The 18,374-nt window shown below is 53.2% G+C and overlaps 1 protein-coding gene across 1 annotated transcript in view; it reads left to right on the forward strand.

The window, feature by feature from the left end:
• Window positions 1–11,298: 11,298 nt before the first annotated feature.
• MFSD6 (major facilitator superfamily domain containing 6) overlaps window positions 11,299–18,374 on the forward strand; it is a gene marked incomplete at its 3' end in the record, with an annotated part of 37,961 nt that continues 30,885 nt past the window's right edge. The window contains exon 1 of the mRNA XM_014544764.1: window positions 11,299–12,912. Within this exon, the coding sequence (XP_014400250.1) occupies window positions 11,348–12,912 (1,565 nt within the window). The remainder of the gene's footprint in view (window positions 12,913–18,374) is intronic.

Here is an 18,374-nt window from a genome sequence, read left to right on the forward strand (position 1 = left end):
GGTGCCTACCTGCAAAACGATCATGATAATAATAATAATAATAATAATAATACCTCTCCCCCTGCCGGATGCCGCCCTGGCAGCAGCGCCCACCTGTGCCCCCAGCTGGTCTCCGTCCTCAGAGCCCTGAGAGGGTGACGGGCCCTGCACCCAAGCAGGTGGTGGGGCATCGGAGCAGCTCCCGCAGTGACGGCCCCTCGTGGGCACAGGTGCGTTCCTGCCCCGGTCGATGCCTCGCCCACACGCACTGGCAACCGTGGCATTTCCTTTCACCCAAAATGTTGACTAGAACCTCACAGAGCTGCTGGGACGGGTGAACCTTGCCTGTCTGCGGCGGAGAGAACCCAGGATTCAAGAGCGGAGGTTGGATCCCAGTTGGTCAACAGTGGTCTGCCCTGGGCCCCGCCTGGCCCGTGCCTGCCTCAGTTTTTAGGCTGCTGTGGAAATCCAACCCCATCGGATCTCAGTCTTCAGGGCAGATGGATGTCCAGGGGGGTGACCGTGCGATTGACCGGCAGCATGTGACGAGAGCAGACGCGCCTTTGGTAGATCCTGTCTGCAGAGCATCCTCTCCCAGGACAGGGCACCTGGCCAGCTGGAGGGGCACATCGCTGAGGGTGGCTGGCCAGTTAGGGGGCATCGCTGAGGGCAGCTGGCCAGTTAGGGGGCATCGCTGAGGCTGCTGGCCAGCTGGAGGGGCACATCACTGAGGGTGGCTGGCCAGTTAGGGGGGCATCACTCAGGGCGGCTGGCCAGCTGGAGGGGCACATCGCTGAGGCCGCTGGCCAGTTAGGGGGGCATCACTGAGGCGGCTGGCCAGTTAGGGGGCATCACTGAGGCCGCTGGCCAGTTAGGGGGGCATCGCTGAGGGCGCTGGCCAGTTAGGGGGGCATCATTGAGGGCTGCTGGCCAGTTAGGGGGGCATCACTCAGGGCGGCTGGCCAGTTAGGGGGGCATCGCTGAGGCCGCTGGCCAGGGAAAGGGGGGCAGGAGGCCTCCTCGTGGGGAGGGTCAGCTGTGACGCTGCAGCTGCCGGTCATCGCGGACATGGAGATACTTTCAGTTTTTCGGGCGCCAGACGGTTTGTGCACATCACACGCTGTCAGGTGCAGGCTGCGTGGCAAGCGGGCGGGGAGTCGGAGTGGGAGGGTCGCAGCTCGGTAATTAAAGCAGTAAAGCATGTTTACAGTAATTACTTTTAAGCCCTTTATGTGTCTATACAAATAAGGCGAATATAAAAACACGAAGGTAAACAAGAGGGAGAGGTTGGCGGGTCCGGGTACGGTCACCGTCTGTCTCAGCGTGGGGATTGGTCATGGTCACCAGGCACTGGTGTGAGCCCCTGCTCTGTTGGCGGCACCTTCTTCAACACGTGACTTCTCAGTCTCTGTTCTGTGGGCGCCGACAGGGAAGCTCAGCAGGAAGGAACTTACACAAACCTCGCCATCAGGGAGAGGTGGGGTTTGATTGGAGCCCGCGGTTCTGGCGCCAGAGCCCAGGAGGGTCCCACCCGCTGCCCTCGCGACTCAGGGCCCGTGAGCCTTGCCACCTACTCAGGTGCCACCCTGTGCTTCTTGTCTTTGAAAATCAACTTCACTGCAACGTCTGTGTGTTGCATAAGGTGACACTTATCTCTGTTAGATTCAACATATTGAAAGTGCATCTCTATTCATGCACATAGGTGTTTCCCCATGTGATCCTCACCATTTCTTAGGTCGAAGGCGAGTGTGGAAACTAATACAACCAAAGGTATAGCTAGGATCAGGCCGACGGTTTTCTGTTTGGCTTGTTTTGATAGTGCATCTTGTTTCGCAACCTCATGTAGGGAGAAGGAGAAGCAGCCATGTGACGGTGTCTGAGCCGCTGGGGTAGTGTCTGGGGTGAAAGCAAGGTGCGGTCACTGGAAAGGAGGCTGCAGGAGAGACTCGTGCACGCCACGCTGACACCTGCACACGGCACCCCTGCACCTCACTGTCCCCGCAGCTGCCCGGGGCCGCCTGGAGGGGGTAGGCGGGGTGGCGAGCGGAGGGAGCTTTCACTTCGCACCTTACAAAGTTATCTTCGGGCTTTTTAGAAACTTTGCAATGAGCACGTGCTCTTTTATTATCTAAACTAAAAAGAGAAACGTGCAGAGTGGAATGGATTCGCTTCACAGAAATCCAAAATAAGAAGAAAAACGAATGTGCCTGAACTCCGTAATGTTAGGACAGCGAAATGGGGCTCAGATCAGAGAGCCGGCGGGTGGTGGTCTAGGCATCTGGGGGTGGGAAGGAAAGGGGAAGAGTCCCCGTGACCGTTCCTCACAGCACCCCCTCCCCTCCTCAGTCAGGAGGCGCTGACACACAGTGTGTCTGCCAGGCCGAGCGGTCGGCATTGCCCGCTGGTCTCGCGGGTGAGTGCTGGCCGCCCGTGGAGGCATAAATATGGAGGGTGTCCGTTATGCAGAGGCGGGGGGAGGAGGAGGAAATCCACCTGCCGGTCATCTCATGACATGCTGGCCTTTGCGTGACTCGGGCGTCATTAATTTAGTGACATCATTCAGGAGCAGCAAGCTGTCATCGAGCTCATCTCGTCTGATGCACAGACGGAGGGTGTCCCCCCAAAATGTAAACACACTTTTCTCCTGGCGGCTCAATCGATGTTTCCTTCTTTTCAGATTTAACCCATTGGAATGAATAATTATTCAAAAGTGTGTCTACATTTTGGGGGGACACCCTCCCTATTTATGACCTATAACCCCACAGTGCTGCTCAATCTGTAAGATGAACAATAACGGTTGCTTAGGATCCTTAAAAGTTAATACATTTCCCGGCCGAGACTTAGAAATCTAGAGCCAAGTACATTCAGACCTTTCGGAACCAAGAAAACGCTCTTGTGTTTTGTACACGGAAGGAAGCAGGTTAAGTTTAGTTTCCTTTGAATCTGATGGAGAGTCCCGAGGAGCTGGGGATGGTAAGCGTTTTCTCCAGAAGAGGGGTTCTGACCGTTTGGGGTGCCGTCCAGCGTTACATGCCAGGTCCTGCTAGTTCCGGCTGAGGGCAGTGTCAGGCTCTTGCCTGAAGCAGCTCTGTGCTCACCAGCTTCTCCGGAAACCGCGAGGTCAAGGGCCCAGCCCTCCCTGGCACAGAGCCGGTTCAGGTGAAAGTCTCCCTCAGAGCAGGGCGAGCGTGGCATCTCCCGGGCACAGCACCTGGGTTCCTGGGAAAGGCAGACGGGTGCCTCTGATGGGGAGTCTGTGTGCGGCGATGAAAACACCCTCATGCCCGCATCCAGAACAGTCCGTCTGGGTGTGGTTCCGCAGTGTCATCAGCATCAGCGGGTGGGGGCCACACGCGGCCTTTTACCCGCACTTGGAGGTGCGAAGGCCGGCGTCGGCCTGACGTGGGGCCCTGCACCCCGAATGGCAGCTTGTCCGAGACTCAGCCCGGCAGGGATTTCGGCGACGTTTGCTCTGTAGCTGAGTTCTGTGCTCCGTGTGACAGATCGTTGTTTACTGTTTGGTGGAATGGCAGCGTCTAAATTAAGTCAGTTGGCCAGGCAGCTTTTGGAAACCATCAGAGTCATTTGCTGAGACGATGATTTATTGGTGCCGAGCCCGAAACAGAAAACCCGGCCAAACCCAAACAAAAAGGAAAACAAATGTGAAACGCATGGACCTGGAGCCTGTATCTGAACATAGGTCGGCTGTGGAGGTTGCAGCTTTGGTGGTTAGTTCTCGGCTCTAAACAGCACACAGCACACACACCCCTACTCAGCACCCACAGAGCTGCCCAGTGTTGTCTTCTAAGCATCGCCCTCTGCACGTGTGGCTGCGCTGTGGGGTGCTGAGGGCTGGGCTGAGGGCTGTTAAGACTTGGAAATGCGGATGAGAAGCTGGTGTGACCGGTGCCCGGCGTGCTTCCGCGTGTAGGATGTGGGGTGGGGTGAAAGGTCATGGCGCGGGTGGCAAGAAATCCAGGCTCTCAGGAAAACCAGGTCCCAGCCCTGGCTGGCCGCTCGGTCGGTTAGAGTGTCATCCAGGTTTCAGGTTCGGTCCCCGGTCAGGGCACAGGCAGGAATCGACCAGTGATGCATACACCAGCGGAACAACGACGCTCTCCATCTCTCCCTCCCTCTCCCCCTTCCTCTCTCCAAAATCATTGAAAAGACCAGCCGTTCTCCAGAGGCGTGACATGGGCTGCCACCTCTGTGGCATCCGTTCTGGCTGCACTGAGGAGAGGAACCCAGGGAAGGCCAACCTGGAGTGACCGAGGACAACTGCACTGCGGAGAGAGACAGTCAGGAAGCACCCTGCCCCTGGAACCCAGGGAAGGCCAACCTGGAGTGACCGAGGACACGTGTGATCTGAGACCGAGGGGGGCTGAGGGTGAGAAGGAGACGGTGTGTGAGTCATTGTGGCCGGAGGAGCCCAGGGTGGTTCCCGGGGAATAAAAGGGGAACTGGAAAGAGGAACCGACGCCGCATCAGCCTGATTTGTGGGTCACTGTGCCAGGGAAAGCGGTGAGGGCTGGGCCGGAGCACCTCCCTGCGGTCAGTGCCGAGCAGTCCTGGGCCAGCGGGCGGGGCTCCCGGAGGACTCCGAGCCCGGCACTCGGGGGAGCAGGTCCCCCAGTCTGTGGAGGACTCACCCCTCACAGCTGCTCGGGGACGTGTAGGGACCAGGTTAGGGTGGACACACCAGGGCCCGGGATCAACAGGCCTCTCTCAGTGGAGCGAAGCCCACAGCCCCACGTTGAACACAGAGCAGCAGCTCACAGGGGCGTGGCCCCGGCTCTGACTGTTAGAGAAATGCGGTCCCGGCAGCAGGCCGGGCTCCTGCGCTGTTACGGTGCCTTCCTGCCTCTGCTGGGCGCGTCCCGTGGACTTGGTCCCTGATGCGCAGGTGGAACCAAACGCACCTTTGGGAGGGAGTTGGAATAAAGGAGCTTGTTGTTAAGCTTTCAAAAGGGTGACAATGACACATTTTAATTTTCTTTCCCATATAATGAGGCTCCCCTGTATTTGGAAGGTGTAATGGTGAGTGGATAAAAAAGCTGTGGTATGTGTACCCCGTGGAATACTATGCAGCTGTGAAAAAGGAGGCTCTCTGACCCTTTGAGACAGCATGGAGGGACCTGGAGAGCATTGTGAAATAAGCCAGGCAGGAAAGACAAGCATCACATGATCTCACTCACATGTGGCCTCTAATGAACATGATAAGCTGAGCAACACCACAGGCCCAGAGGCATGGAGGCATGGGACAGACTGACAGGTCTCCGAGGGGAGGGGTGGGAGACAGGAAGAGGTGAACCAGAGCTTGGACTTGTATATGCACAGCCCATGGACACAGACAACGGTGTGGTGAAGACCTGGGGGGTGGCAGGGGCTGGGAGGAGGCGGTTAGGGGGTGGGAATTGGGAGACATCTGTAAACTGTCAACAATTAAAAAAAAAAAGAGCCCTTGTAGCAGGTTCCTTCAGCTGTTTCTGCTGGCGTGCAGGGTCGGAGACTTCAACTTAGCAACCCCCAGGCCTTTCAGGAACTTCAGGGTCAAGGGTGCCCTGATGATCACTCAGATGCCTGGTACCTACAGCAGTGCTCTTTACACAGCAGACCTCGGAGATGCTGCGGGCTGGTCCGAGGCCTCTGCAGCGAAGCGAGTGTCACCATAAAGCACGTCTCCTGTTGTTTGCTGGTGGAGGGTCTTGCCTTCAATTTGTAAAAAAAAAAGGCAGTGTTGTAGGCACAATAGATCGAAGCGCAGTAACAGGAGGCAGGCCTGCATGTATTTTAACAGTTCACCGAAAAGTTATCCAGAAAAGTATCAGGAAAAAATTGAAGTAACTCCTACATTTACTTCTCAGAGATAACCCCTAGTAACATTTTGGTGTTATTTTCTTCAAGTCTTTTGAAAAAGTATATCTGGTATGAAGGACATAGATTTACATATGTAAACTCTTACATTGCCTAGAAGTTTGTGTCCTGCTTTTTTTTTTCACTTAATGGGTACATAGAGCATGAGGATTTCCCCCTATTCTGTCAATTCGTTTAAGCTCCCAAGTTCTATTCGTTCAGCTCGGTTTTTCTGTCCCATGCATTAACGTTCTATTTTTCTCTCATATGGGTAGAACGTAATTTAGGCGCCGCTATTACTGATTGCTTCCTTTTAGTTGTGGTTGTTCCGAAAACTCCTGAAATAAACAGCCTTGCACTGAAATCTCTGCCGTCTAGAAAGGTGGTACTGCTCTCAGGGAATGAGAGTACCTGTCAGCCTTCCCCACCAGCCAGCACTGACTGCTTTCATTTCATTGGGATGGCGTTTATAGGAAATCTTTTGTCTTCAATGAGCTCGGTAATAAATATTTTTCTGAAACAAGTTGATAGCACACGGTAACTCTCAGTTTATTAGAGTTCCTGAGATGATAGGAAACAATTTTAGGTTATGTATCCTGGCATGTGCGTGGGCTATACATTGTTTGAAGCTGTAGTGTATTTGGGGGGCATAAGTAAAAGCAATTGGTGGTAGCTACAGATCTGTAGAAAAGGTGTGTTTTAAACCCGAGGTCTGTATTTTGACGTAAATGGTAAACTCACAGAGGATGTGTCTGAGCAGTCCCCCTCGCCCTGTCTGCTGCTGAGAGCGGTGACTGGGCCCGGTTCTCCTGGGCAGCGCCCCCGAGGCCTCGCTAAGTCCTCCATCGTGTCCCTTCTGCACAGATAAACGCAGAGCGCCGGCAGCAGCGTCGCCAGCTCATCCTCTCCCTGTTCTGAACATCTCCTGGATTTTGTTGAGAAACCTCACGAGATGGAATCTGTGACTCCTCTTTGCGTGCTGCACTGTGAGCTGCCACTGCCGCTGGCCCGGAGCTCGCTCTGCGACAGGAAATCAGTCGGAGAGAGAGAAGCGAGTGAGGTTCCGGGCTGCCTCCCGCGTGTGCGTCAGCTGTCGGCAGTGTTTCATCAGGAGCCCCACACTGATACCTAGGAACCTATTTCCATGTTGGTCGCCAAGGGCTAAGGGCCTAAATTGCAAAATTTTTTATTGACATTTAATTTCACAAAGTGAAAGTGAAGGCCACTTGGCTTTTATTTACAGGAGCCATGTTCAGGGTTAAAGGGATGAAAGTAACTTGCTCCTTTTGCCCTCTGAGCGGGTTGAAGGGAAATGTGTTAGAGAGGATCTCAGCCCTTTTTATTCACGTTTATTATGTTACTAGAGGCCTGGTGCATGAAATTTGTGCACTGGGGGGTGTCCCCGAGCTCAGCTTGCATCCTTTCCAATCTGGAACCCCTCGAGGGATGTCCAACTGCCGACCCCACAGGGATTGGGCTTAAACCAGCAGTCGAACATCCCCCTCACAATCTGGGACTGCTGGCTCCCAACCGCTCACCTGCCTGCCTGCCTGATTGCCCCTAATCACTCCCTGCCAGCCTGATCAATGCCTAACTGCTCCCCTGCCGGCCCAATCGCCCCCAACTGCCCTGCCTTGCCTGCCCGATTGCCCCCAACTGCCCTCCTCTGCCAGCCCAGTCCTCCCCAACTGACCTTCCTTGCCAGCCTGATCGCTCACAACTGCCCTCCCCTGCTGGCCATCTTGTGGCTGTAGGCGCCGCCATCTTTGAGGGCAAGGCAGTCAATTAGCATATTCCCTCCTTATTGGCTGGGGCACCGCCATCTTTGAGGGCAGGGCAGTCAATCAGCATATTCTCTCCTTGTTGGCTGTGGGTGACGCCATCTTTGCAATGGTGTGAGGGTCAATTAGCATATTCTTTCCTTGTTGGCTGTGGGTGATGCCATCTTTGCAATGGTGTGAGGGTCAATTCACATATTCCCTCTTTATTAGATAGGACAAGTAAAATGCACACAGTGTTCCCGCAGGGACTGTATTGAATGAATAGTCATTCCCTGCCTGAAGGTGCACATTCCAGTCCATGACCCTACACTGTGGACACGGACGTGGACGTGGATGTGGACGTGAATCCACGCGCATCGCTGGGTAAACTCGGGGGGGGGGGCGTCAGGGAACCCCAGGACACTGGCGGGGAAGAACGCTCTAGAACACTTGCAGAAGGAGGCCCAGGGTGTTCATGAAAAAGTCCAAGACCACGACCACCACCAACAGCAGACGTTCATCCGTGAGCAAACTCCTGCGTTAGAGAGGACCCGACCCCTCTGCGAGTCAGTCCCCTCGGGTTTGTGTTTTATCCCCGTTTTACGAAAAAGAGGCTCGGAGAGGCACTGGTTTGTCAGAGCCAAGAGAGCAACGGGAACTTCTCTCTGTGCTTCTGAAAGTCAGTTCGCCTCTGGGCACATTAATCTTGAATGACTCCTTATATGTATGTCGCCATCAGTGCTGGTCAGTATTTCTCGGGAGTTTACACGCGTAGAGAGCAGTATCCTAAGTGCTAGATCCTCCCGGAAGGGGTGTATGATCCAGTTGGGCAGACAGGAAGTAACTATAAAAAGAGCAATAAATTCCCTTCAGTCCCACAACAGCTCGGGCGGAGGGCACCTGCGGAAGGAGAGGGAGGAGTCAGGAGCACATCGCAGTTCATGCTCCTCCAGGTGTCGGGAGGATTGCGTAATGAACAAGCCCTGTCTGGGTTTATCACAGGACGTTAGCGTGGACAGTTGTGCGTGTGGGTCAGCTGTTGGCAGTGTTTCATCAGGAGCCCCACACTGATACCTAGGAACCTATTTCCTTGGTGTAGTGTTAAGACTCTACACCAAGAAAACGGCCAAATGTCCAGAAATCCTTAGGGGCTGCAGCCGCTAAACCTGCCCATCCGTTCCCACACTGACGTCAGAATCATCTTTGTGAAACACAAACGTGATCCTTATGCTTTGCTGTTTAATTCTCGTCAGTGGCTTCCATTGGGCCCCAAAGAAATGGTACCCACACGTTTTTAGTGTCTGTCAGGCACTGTGCTGAGCAGGACCTCCCCGAGGGAAACGATGACTGTGTCCCTCCACTTCCTGCAATCACCTGTCTTCTCTCCAGTTCGGTCACTGTGTCACCCCAAAATGGTAGGTGATGGGACCAGGCCGTACATGATGCTTTGAGACTTTTTCCATGATTCTTTTGAGATTCATCCGGGTTATTGTATGGGGCAATCGTTGGTTCCTTTCTATTGCTGCGGAATATTCCATGGTGTAGCTGCACCACAGTTTGTTTAACCATTCATCCATGGAAGGACGCCTGGGTTGTTTCCATTTTGGGGCTATGTTAGGAATGCAGATGCTGTAAACGTGTGTGTTTTTATATGAAATAAGTGACCCTTTCTCTGGGATAAATATTGCTGGGTCCTGTGGTAGCCACGGGTTTAGATTTATAAGAAACGGCCCCATTTTACAGCCCCACCAGCAACGAGCAGGGAGCTTGACCCTCGGCATCCGTGTCGGAATTTGGCGTTGTCACTCTTTTTACTTTAGCCGTTCACACAGGTGTGCGGCGACATGTCATATTTTTAGTTTACATTTCCTTAATGATGCTGAACATTTTCATCTGTATATCCTGTGTGTCCTCTTGGTGAAATGTCTCTTCATGTCTTTGGTCTGTTTTCTAATTGGCTTTTTTATTGTTGAGTTTTGAGCGTGCTTTATATATTGTGGGTAATAATCCTTTGTGGAATATGCGGCTTTCAAATAGTTTCCCACCTGTAGGTCCATCCTCTTAGCAGGGTCGTCTGCAGAGCAAAAGTTTAAATTCTGACAAAGTCTGAGATTGTGATAGGGATTGTGTTAAACCTGCAGACAAATTTGAGGAGAATGGAACATGACATGTCTCTCCATTGACTTAGACCTTTGTTTCTTTCACCAGCATTTTGCAGTTTTCAACATACAGCCCCGTAGGTTTTGCTAACTTATAACTCATTCTTTTAGCAGTTTTAAGTGGGATTATATTTTAAAGGTCGGTGTCCGGGGGCCATTGCTGGTCTACAGAAACACAAGGTGGATTTTTGTGTGTGTTTGTCTTGTATCCTGTGAACTTGTTGAACTCACTTCCTGGTTCTAGAAGGTTTTGGAGATTTCTTGGGATTTCTTCCCTGGACAGTCATTTCCAATAAAGACAGTTTCTGTCTTCCCTTTGGACCTGCGTGACTCCTGTTTCCTTCTCTTTCCTCATAGCGCTGGCTAGGGCTTCCAGCTCCACGTTGCCTAAGGGTGGTGAGAACAGACAGTCTTGCTTTGTTCCCATAGAGAGAAAGAGCTCTCTGCCTTTAACCATCAGGTGTCATGGTCTCTGCAGGTTCCGCCACGGTGACGTTCGCCTCCGTTCCTGTTTTTCTGAGACTTTTCATGAACGACTTCTTCATTTTGTCAGATGGGTGATGGGACCCTATTTTCATCTTCTTGGCATCTTGATATGGTGGGTTACGTCGATTGATTTCCCAATATTGCACCTTGAATAGACCCATCTTGGTCATCGTGTACAATTCTTTTTTATATATTTCTAAACTTTCTTTCCTAGTATTTTGCTAGGGATTTTTGAATCTATATTCATAAGGAATATGGTTCTGTAGTTTTCTGGTTGATGGACTTTTTTCTGAATGTAGGGCTCTGGGTGGGCAGTTCTTTCAGCACTTAAACACTATTGGCCCCTTCCGTCTGGCGTCCGTGGTTTCCGATGAGAAACCCTGGGTTTGGAATTGTTTTCCCCCTATTGGCAAGTTGTAATTTCTGTTTCGCTGCCTTCACGATTCATCTTTGGTTTTCGTTTTCTTAAACTGCAATCCCTGAAATCACATCTGGAGAAACGTATGTAACATCAGCCACCGGAGGCTGCTTCCTCACCACTGTGTCCTCTCATGGCTGCAGCACCAAGGCCTGGTACCAATGGTTCTCGTTCATTTGGTTGGAATCAGGAGCTGCTTTCTGTTTTTCTCTAGAAACGGAATGGGTTGGGCTACCTTGATTTCCTAAATATTCTAGACTTCCTGGTTCAGTGGCTATGTTTGAGCAGTAAAACCCAGAAACTAGAAATACTATTTATTTTCAGTTCCCTGTGTGGTTTAGACCTAATCCCTATCCTTTGGGCGTTTTTGGTAGGAATCCGTGAAAAGATTCGAATGAACCTGAGCTATCAGCCTGTCATCGGGAGATGCGATTAGTCAGTCAGTGGCCAGAAAGAACATTTGATGTTTCGAAAGGTTTTTAGAGTCAGTGTTGTATGGCGGCAGGTGACCCAGGGTGAGGATTCACCCCCACGGTTATTCTTAGCTGTCGTTTGAAACGCCTCTGCGTCCTGCAAGATGAAGCTTTGTGCTCACATGTTAGCGGTGTCGTCACTAAGCCATCCTTTGCCTTTTACTCTACAGAGCAGCCGCCAACACTGTGAAGTGGCACTTCCGATGGTGGTGACGAGCCATGGCGGCCGATGATAAAGTGGCCATCCTCACGGATGACGAGGAGGAGCAGAAGCGGAAGTACGTGCTCGCCGATCCTTTCAATGGCATTTCCAGGGAGCAGGAGCCGCCGCCTCACGAGACCCCCTCGTCCACAGCCACGGAGGCCGCCCCCGAGGAGGAGGTGGACTGGATCGAGAGACACTGCGTGAAGATCAACAACGACCTGCTCATCTCCAAGGTCTTCTACTTCTTCTTCTACGCCGCATACGGCTCTCTGTACCCCCTGCTGCCCGTGTACTACAAGCAGCTGGGAATGTCCCCCAGCCAGAGCGGGCTGCTGGTGGGCATCCGCTACTTCATTGAATTCTGCAGCGCCCCCTTTTGGGGCGTGGTTGCCGATCGCTTTAAGAAGGGCAAAATCGTCCTCCTCTTTTCTCTTCTGTGCTGGGTTTTATTCAACCTGGGCATCGGCTTTGTCAAACCCGCGACCTTGCGGTGTGTACCAAAGACTCCCCCAACGGCCCGCCCTGCCAACACGAGTCACCTGCTAACCCTCCTGCCAGCGAATTCCTCCTTCCTCTCTTCCGCGACGCCGCCACCGCCACCGAGGCCGCGTGAGAGGAGAGGCCTGCTCCTTGCCAGTGGGCCCACGGCGGCGGGAGACACCGGGCCCAACGTCACGGAGCCTCTCACCTTCCCAACAGCCTTCGACAGGACCAGCGCGCGCACGCTGCCGCCGCAGACCGAGGACGTGACAGACCTCAGCAAGGACCTGACCTTGATCCCAAGCACTGCAGCCCCTGCCCCCCCGGGGATTGTCACCAGAGAGCCCACCACTACCATCGTCACTACCACCAGGGCTTTACCTTCTGACCAGGTCACTCTGGTTTACGACCAACAAGAAGTGGAAGCCATCTTCCTGGTGATCCTGGTGGTGGTCATCATCGGAGAGTTCTTCAGTGCCTCTTCCGTCACCATTGTGGACACGGTGACGCTCCAGTACCTGGGCAAACACAGGGACCGCTATGGGCTGCAGCGCATGTGGGGCTCCCTGGGCTGGGGCCTGGCCATGCTGTCCGTGGGCATCGGGATCGACTACACCCACATCGAGGTGCTCGTCCACGGGAAGGGGTGCCGGCCCCCCGAGTACCGCAACTACCAGATCGTCTTCATCGTCTTCGGGGTCCTCATGACCATGGCCTTGATCGTGGCCACTCAGTTCCGCTTCCGCTACAACCACTTCAAAAGTGACGAGGGTCGAGGCAAGGAGGTGGAGATCGCCCCGGTGGAGAGAGGCAGCCCCACCGAGTCCGCCGAGGAGGTGCCCGCCGCGAGCCACGCGCAGGCCGCCAGCTTCTGGGACCTCATCCGCCTGCTGTGCAGCGTGCAGTACGGCTCCGTGCTCTTCGTGGCCTGGTTCATGGGCTTTGGCTACGGCTTCGTGTTCACCTTCCTCTACTGGCACCTGGAGGACCTGAACGGGACCACCACCCTCTTCGGGGTGTGCTCTGTGCTGAGCCACGTGTCCGAGCTGACGGCTTATTTTTTCAGTCACAAGCTCATTGAGTTGATCGGCCACATCAGGTAGGAACCTTGCTGCATGGTCTTATAGCTCCTGGGGCACCGGACCTTCCCTTTCCATGGTCTTATAGCTCCTGGGGCACCGGACCTTCCCTTTCCATGGTCTTATAGCTCCTTAGGCAGCAGACCTTCCCTTTCCATGGTCTTATAACTCCTGTGGTCACATGGGTGGATATGATCATGTGTGTTGGGGTGAGAACAGGGCTTTCTGTTGCTTTCTCTTTAAGAAAGAAACGAAAGGAAGGAAGGAGGGAGCCTCACTGGATTATCTAAAACAAACAAGCAGAACCTGCTGCGTGCTCTCAGCAAGGAGCCTGGGAGTGAGTGCTCCGAGGCGCGGGAGCACCAGCTGCGGGAGCACCAGCTGTGGGAGCACCAGCTGCAGGAGCGTGTCACCCTGGGCCTCCGGGGCCCACCCATCGCGGGCACTAGCGGAGGGGGCGGAAGGGGATGAAGAGGGTTCTGTTTTCTCAGCCTTCGGTGATTCTTGGCCACTTGCTGACACACAGACTCGACCTCCTGGGGTATAGATGTCTGCTCCGTTCAGTCGGCTGTGGTGTGGCCCCCACAACCCCCACTTCCTGCGAGTTCGTGGAGGAAAACGCTTTTATCAGCTTCCTGATTATGACATGAGTTTCTGTGTTTTTATCTGCCATGAACACATGGGGCATTTACACATCCTCCTCCTCCCTAAATGCTCCATGGAACCCTTTTAGCTGAAAAAACGAAATGCCTGGTTCTCCTCTGTGTGGTGTTTCTCCCCCTGGTGTCGGTCTGGAGTGGATGGGGCAGCGCCTTGCCCTCTGAGTCCTGCTTCGTCACTGGCTCTGCGAGGAGCAGCCAGCTCCCCTCCAGGCGCTCTGACCTCACAGGCAAGTCTGGCACGGCCGCTCCTAACGTTGGAAGTTGCCGTAACAGAAAAGGCCACTGTGTGCGTCCGCGTGTACAGGGCAGTCTCTGCACCTGCTGTTCCTATGAGAAGTCAGGAAGGAGAAACAGACACGGTCAAGACTTGAGAAACCCTGATCTCTCTTCTCTTCATGTCCCTTTTACTCACTGAAGAGAATATGTATCAGGAAGGAGAAACAGAGACGGACAAGACTTGAGAAACCCTGATCTCTTCATGTCCCTTTTACTCACTGAAGAGAATATGTTATCATTTAAAGTTTCAACCTAGAACCATTCTTTTCCCCAAACAACTGTACTTTTTTTTTCTCCCATGTTTGGTTTGGTTTCGCTTTGGGAGGCTGTGCCCCATCCCTTCTTTCTCAAACCTTTGACCCCCTCGTGGTCACTGAACAAAGCCAGGCCCCGTGTGGGTGGTTCCCAGACCCAGAGTCCCCGGGCACCCTCCGGGGGCCCAGCTGCAGACGGTGCTGCAATATTAAGGAGGTGGGATGACCTTGGCCTCGTCCGGGTCATGCGTACGTTCTCCGAGTCGCAGAGATGAGCTAGACAGTTCTCCTCAGCCCGGGTGCCTGAGTGCCATCCGCTTTCGCTGTTAAAACCAGTCGTTCGTGTCCAGACAGCGACCCGGCGCGGTCTCAGCAGCGACAGGAGCTCCCAGATGCCATCGTTTCATCCGTCAGTGGGATTACCTGCATGTTGACTCAGTGTAGGGTGTGTGTGTAGGTTCTCATGTGCTAACAGAAGCTTCGTCTCTGCCCTTGCCTGCGGTTGGAGGCTCATTTTCTTCATGATAAAACCCTAGCAGGTTTGCTGTAATTTTGGTAATTGCGTGAGCTTACCCACATGTTTTCTTTCCTAAGCATTCGGAGTTACTCACCAGTTAGAAGCCTACGGCTCCCTTAGCTTTTCTGGTTTTATGTACAGCAGGCATCTTCCTTTTCTTAGCGATGTGGGGGAGAAGGCTCTGTGGTCACACTGCTGCTCCCAGGGGCCTGCTGGGATTCCATCAATTTGTGATCACTCACCTCTTTGGCATTTTAATTCCGTCCATTAGGATGTATTATCTTAACTACGTTTTAAGGGATTCTGATAGCGTAGTGAGATTCTGCCCCTGTGTTCAGGTAGAATGCAGATGGGTGTGTTTTTCTGGTGAGAATTTTGGGGGCCCCGTCAGGTGGTGGTGGTTGACTTTGGGGGTTTGAAAATGTGGTGGTGACAGTTTAAACTTTTCCTTGGAAAAACATCAGACATTAAATAATCGATGAAGAGAAGTTATCTTTCTGCGAATTCACGGACTTTATGTTTCTGGATGGAGCATGAGGAGGGAGTTCTCTGTGGCTCTTACATATGCAGATGGTTTTCAGCCTTCTGTGACGGTCTCATTGGGAGTTTGTTTTTAGGGGTCAGCACCACCAGAAAAATTGTAACTATCCTAATTTCCACAAATTATAGTTCATACCAGAATAATTTTTGAAAATACAATGCCCACTTTTGATCCACTTAGTATTTGAACAGCTCTTACTGTTGGGCCCAGTTTTTCAGGGAGTGGCCTGTCTATCTGTGTAAACACACACACACACACACACGTGCACACACACGCACAGAGTAAATGATTTCTTTGATTTTGACCTTGGATTTTGTCCTCTGGGACGTGGCTTTCTCAGGCAAACAGGAAATGCTTAGTATTTCCACTAAAAGAGGTAACTTCTTTTGACTTGAAATGATAAGGCTTTGGAATTTACAGCAGGTATATTTCTTGGCTACTCCCTGTAAAGATGATAACTGGACGCCTTTCACTAGAAACATAAATGCATCGTAAGGGCACACGCAATACCTCGCCGGATGTCTCAACAGCTGTGGGTGGTGATCAAGACACATGGCAAGGAATCACTGGTAAATTTGTCAATCCTTGCTCGCCAGTATTAGGCCACCACCTATGGTCTCTGATTTAACTTTGCATCTTAGGGGACACACTCGAACCTACTCAGTCAGCTCTGACCTCGCCTGGAGGTCCTTGCACTGCGGTCAGCGTGGCCAGGCCCGGTCCTGCGGGAGGGGTGACATATTAACCATGACTCGCCGTTAGTTATACTTAAGAGGAGCCACGTACCCACATGAGCCAGCCGGCGGCTTGGCAGGCGGAAACACAGGATGCACACCAGCAGGGAGGAGCACGCGGGCTTTCTGGGGCCTGCAGGAGCCCCGATAGCGGACAGGGGTGCACGTGGGTTCCCTGAGGAAGGGCAGTCAGACCACAAAGGAGGAAGCGCAGCTGGGCTCGGGGAGGTGCGTGGAGAAGGCGGGGTTTGCGCTGCCTGACAGGTCTGAGAGGCCGTGGTTATACTTTCTTTTTCCTGTTTTGTTTCTCATCCTCTCTCCCTGTTTCTACCCCCTCTTTGTGCCATTTGTCTCCCGGACCCACCGGCTCTCGGGCCCTCTCCTCACTGGGCCGGGCAGCGCCCTGATGCCCAGGCCTCCGCCTGGGCTCCCTCGGGCGGGTGCTGCCCAGCGGGCCCACCAGGAGCTCACAGCTCCCGGCACCCGGACCCTCACACCGACCCCCGAGGGTGCACCAGGCGCTCAGACTTCAAGGATCCCCAGTGGCTCCCTGTGCGGCCCAGGCTGCCGAGTGCCGTTCCCGATTAAGAGACAGAAAGATGGTGGCCTGAACCAGCCCTTTTTTCCTCCTCAGTTCTTAAGGGAATGTGATCTCTTCCTTACACACAACTTTCACCACAGTAAAAACAGTGTAAAGACTTCGTTCTCATAGTGAATTGGAAATTATTAGTTACACGTGCTCTAAAGGAGCCAGGGTTACTCCGTGCTGTTGAAAAACCAAACCCTGCCTGTTCGTTCAAGGCAGGCTTGAAGAATTTAGGCTGAGAGGATCCCAGGGACAGGACGCGGAGGTGAGCACTAGGAGGAGGGGGTTGGAAAACCAGGGGCCTGAGGCCAGGTGGGTGCTGGAAGGCGGAACAGGCACTTCATCCTGGGCAGGAGGGACCCTAGCAAGGCGCAGAGTAGGGGAGGGCCACGGACTTCACTGTGTGCACTCAGTGGCAGTGAGTGAAGGCGACACGGGCCTGAGCTGCCGCGGGGGCAGCAGAAGCCGAGGGAAGGGGTGGGTTTGGAGGTGAACCTGGCAGAGCGGGTTGGATGCAGAAAGTGAGGTAGAGACCTCCACGCTTCAGCGCGGGCTCCACTGGATCCAAGAGAAAGTTCAGGAGATTCAGGACTGGGGAGCCCTCTGCAGGCAGTGCTGGGTCTGTTTAGCTCGAAGTTGGACCGTCCAGACGGGAATGTCTAGCACAGTTGACGGTCGTCAGCGTGGAGCTTAATGGAGAGGTGCGGGTTGGGGGCACGGTCTCCCCCAGGAACACGGATAAGGTGACAGGCAGGTATCGCGGAGGAAGAGCAACGGGCTGAAGAAGGTCGGTTATGGTGGTTTCTCACATTCCTGGTCTTATTGAAATGGTGGCCTGTGCTTTCTTGCTTGGAGTGAGTTCCCTCAGACGTAAGCGTGCTCTGTTACGAGGGATCGTGCTGAACGCTGTTTCCTGTACCCGGGCCCACGTCTCACTCCGATGCCGCCGCCTGAGCCAGGCCTCTGGGAGTGTCCGTGGGCTGAAGACACAGCAAGGGAGAGAGGGAAGCAAAGGGAAGAGGGGTGAAAGGAACAGAGACGGGAAGAAGGAAACGCGGGAAGGGGAAGGGCTGTCCTTCCTCGGGGAGATGCTCCTGTGCTCATGCCTGAAAGGCCGTGTACACGTGGGTACCGCGGGGCGTGGCGTCAGGCTGCCTGGCCAGCACCTGGCTCTGCCCGCGAGCCTGAGGCGGGGGACACGTCACACCAGCTGTTTTGTCATCTGTACACAGGGAGCGTCACAGTGCCTGCCCCCTAGTTTTTTATGAGGTCCGAGTGAGAGAAAGCATAGCAGCTGTTCAGAACAGTGCCTGGCGTATAGTAGGTGCAGTTCCTTTTTTTTTTTTTTCTATTTGTCAGTCTTCCGATATATTATGTTGATCATGACTACAAGACCCATGGAATTTGATGAAAATACAGTGACTCTGTATAATAGTTAAGGCTGCCAAGTTAAAATGTTTGTGGATTTCAAAATAACTAACATCCCCCCTCAAAAAACATCTTGGCCAGTTAGGATTCCCTCCCCGATAATTTATGACGCTGTCGACCGTGCATGTCCTCCGTTGTGCCGCTGCTGAGGGCTCCGGGCAGTGAGCTGCCGTCTCTGCAGTCATTGGCTCACAGGTGACGGTAATGACAGCTGTTATTACTGGTACGTGGGTAGATTTCTATTTTTCTGTGCCTTTCCCACTTTGCCTGCAGTGACGTTGATATTCCTTTGTACAGGAAAAGCCGCTTAGAGCTACTTCAAGTATAGATTCTCATTATTAAACTATAAGCTGTCGGGTCTCAAAAATAGAAGAGTTATGATCAAGAGCTGAAAGGGTGTGATTTGTTTTTTGCAGCCCGTTGGAAAGAACATCTTTGCAGAGAAATGTGTTTCCGTATGATGTCATGGCTGCTAGGCTGAGTG

This window comes from Myotis brandtii, unplaced genomic scaffold, assembly GCF_000412655.1.
Source record: "Myotis brandtii unplaced genomic scaffold, ASM41265v1 scaffold381, whole genome shotgun sequence".
Taxonomy (NCBI): Eukaryota; Metazoa; Chordata; class Mammalia; order Chiroptera; family Vespertilionidae; genus Myotis; species Myotis brandtii.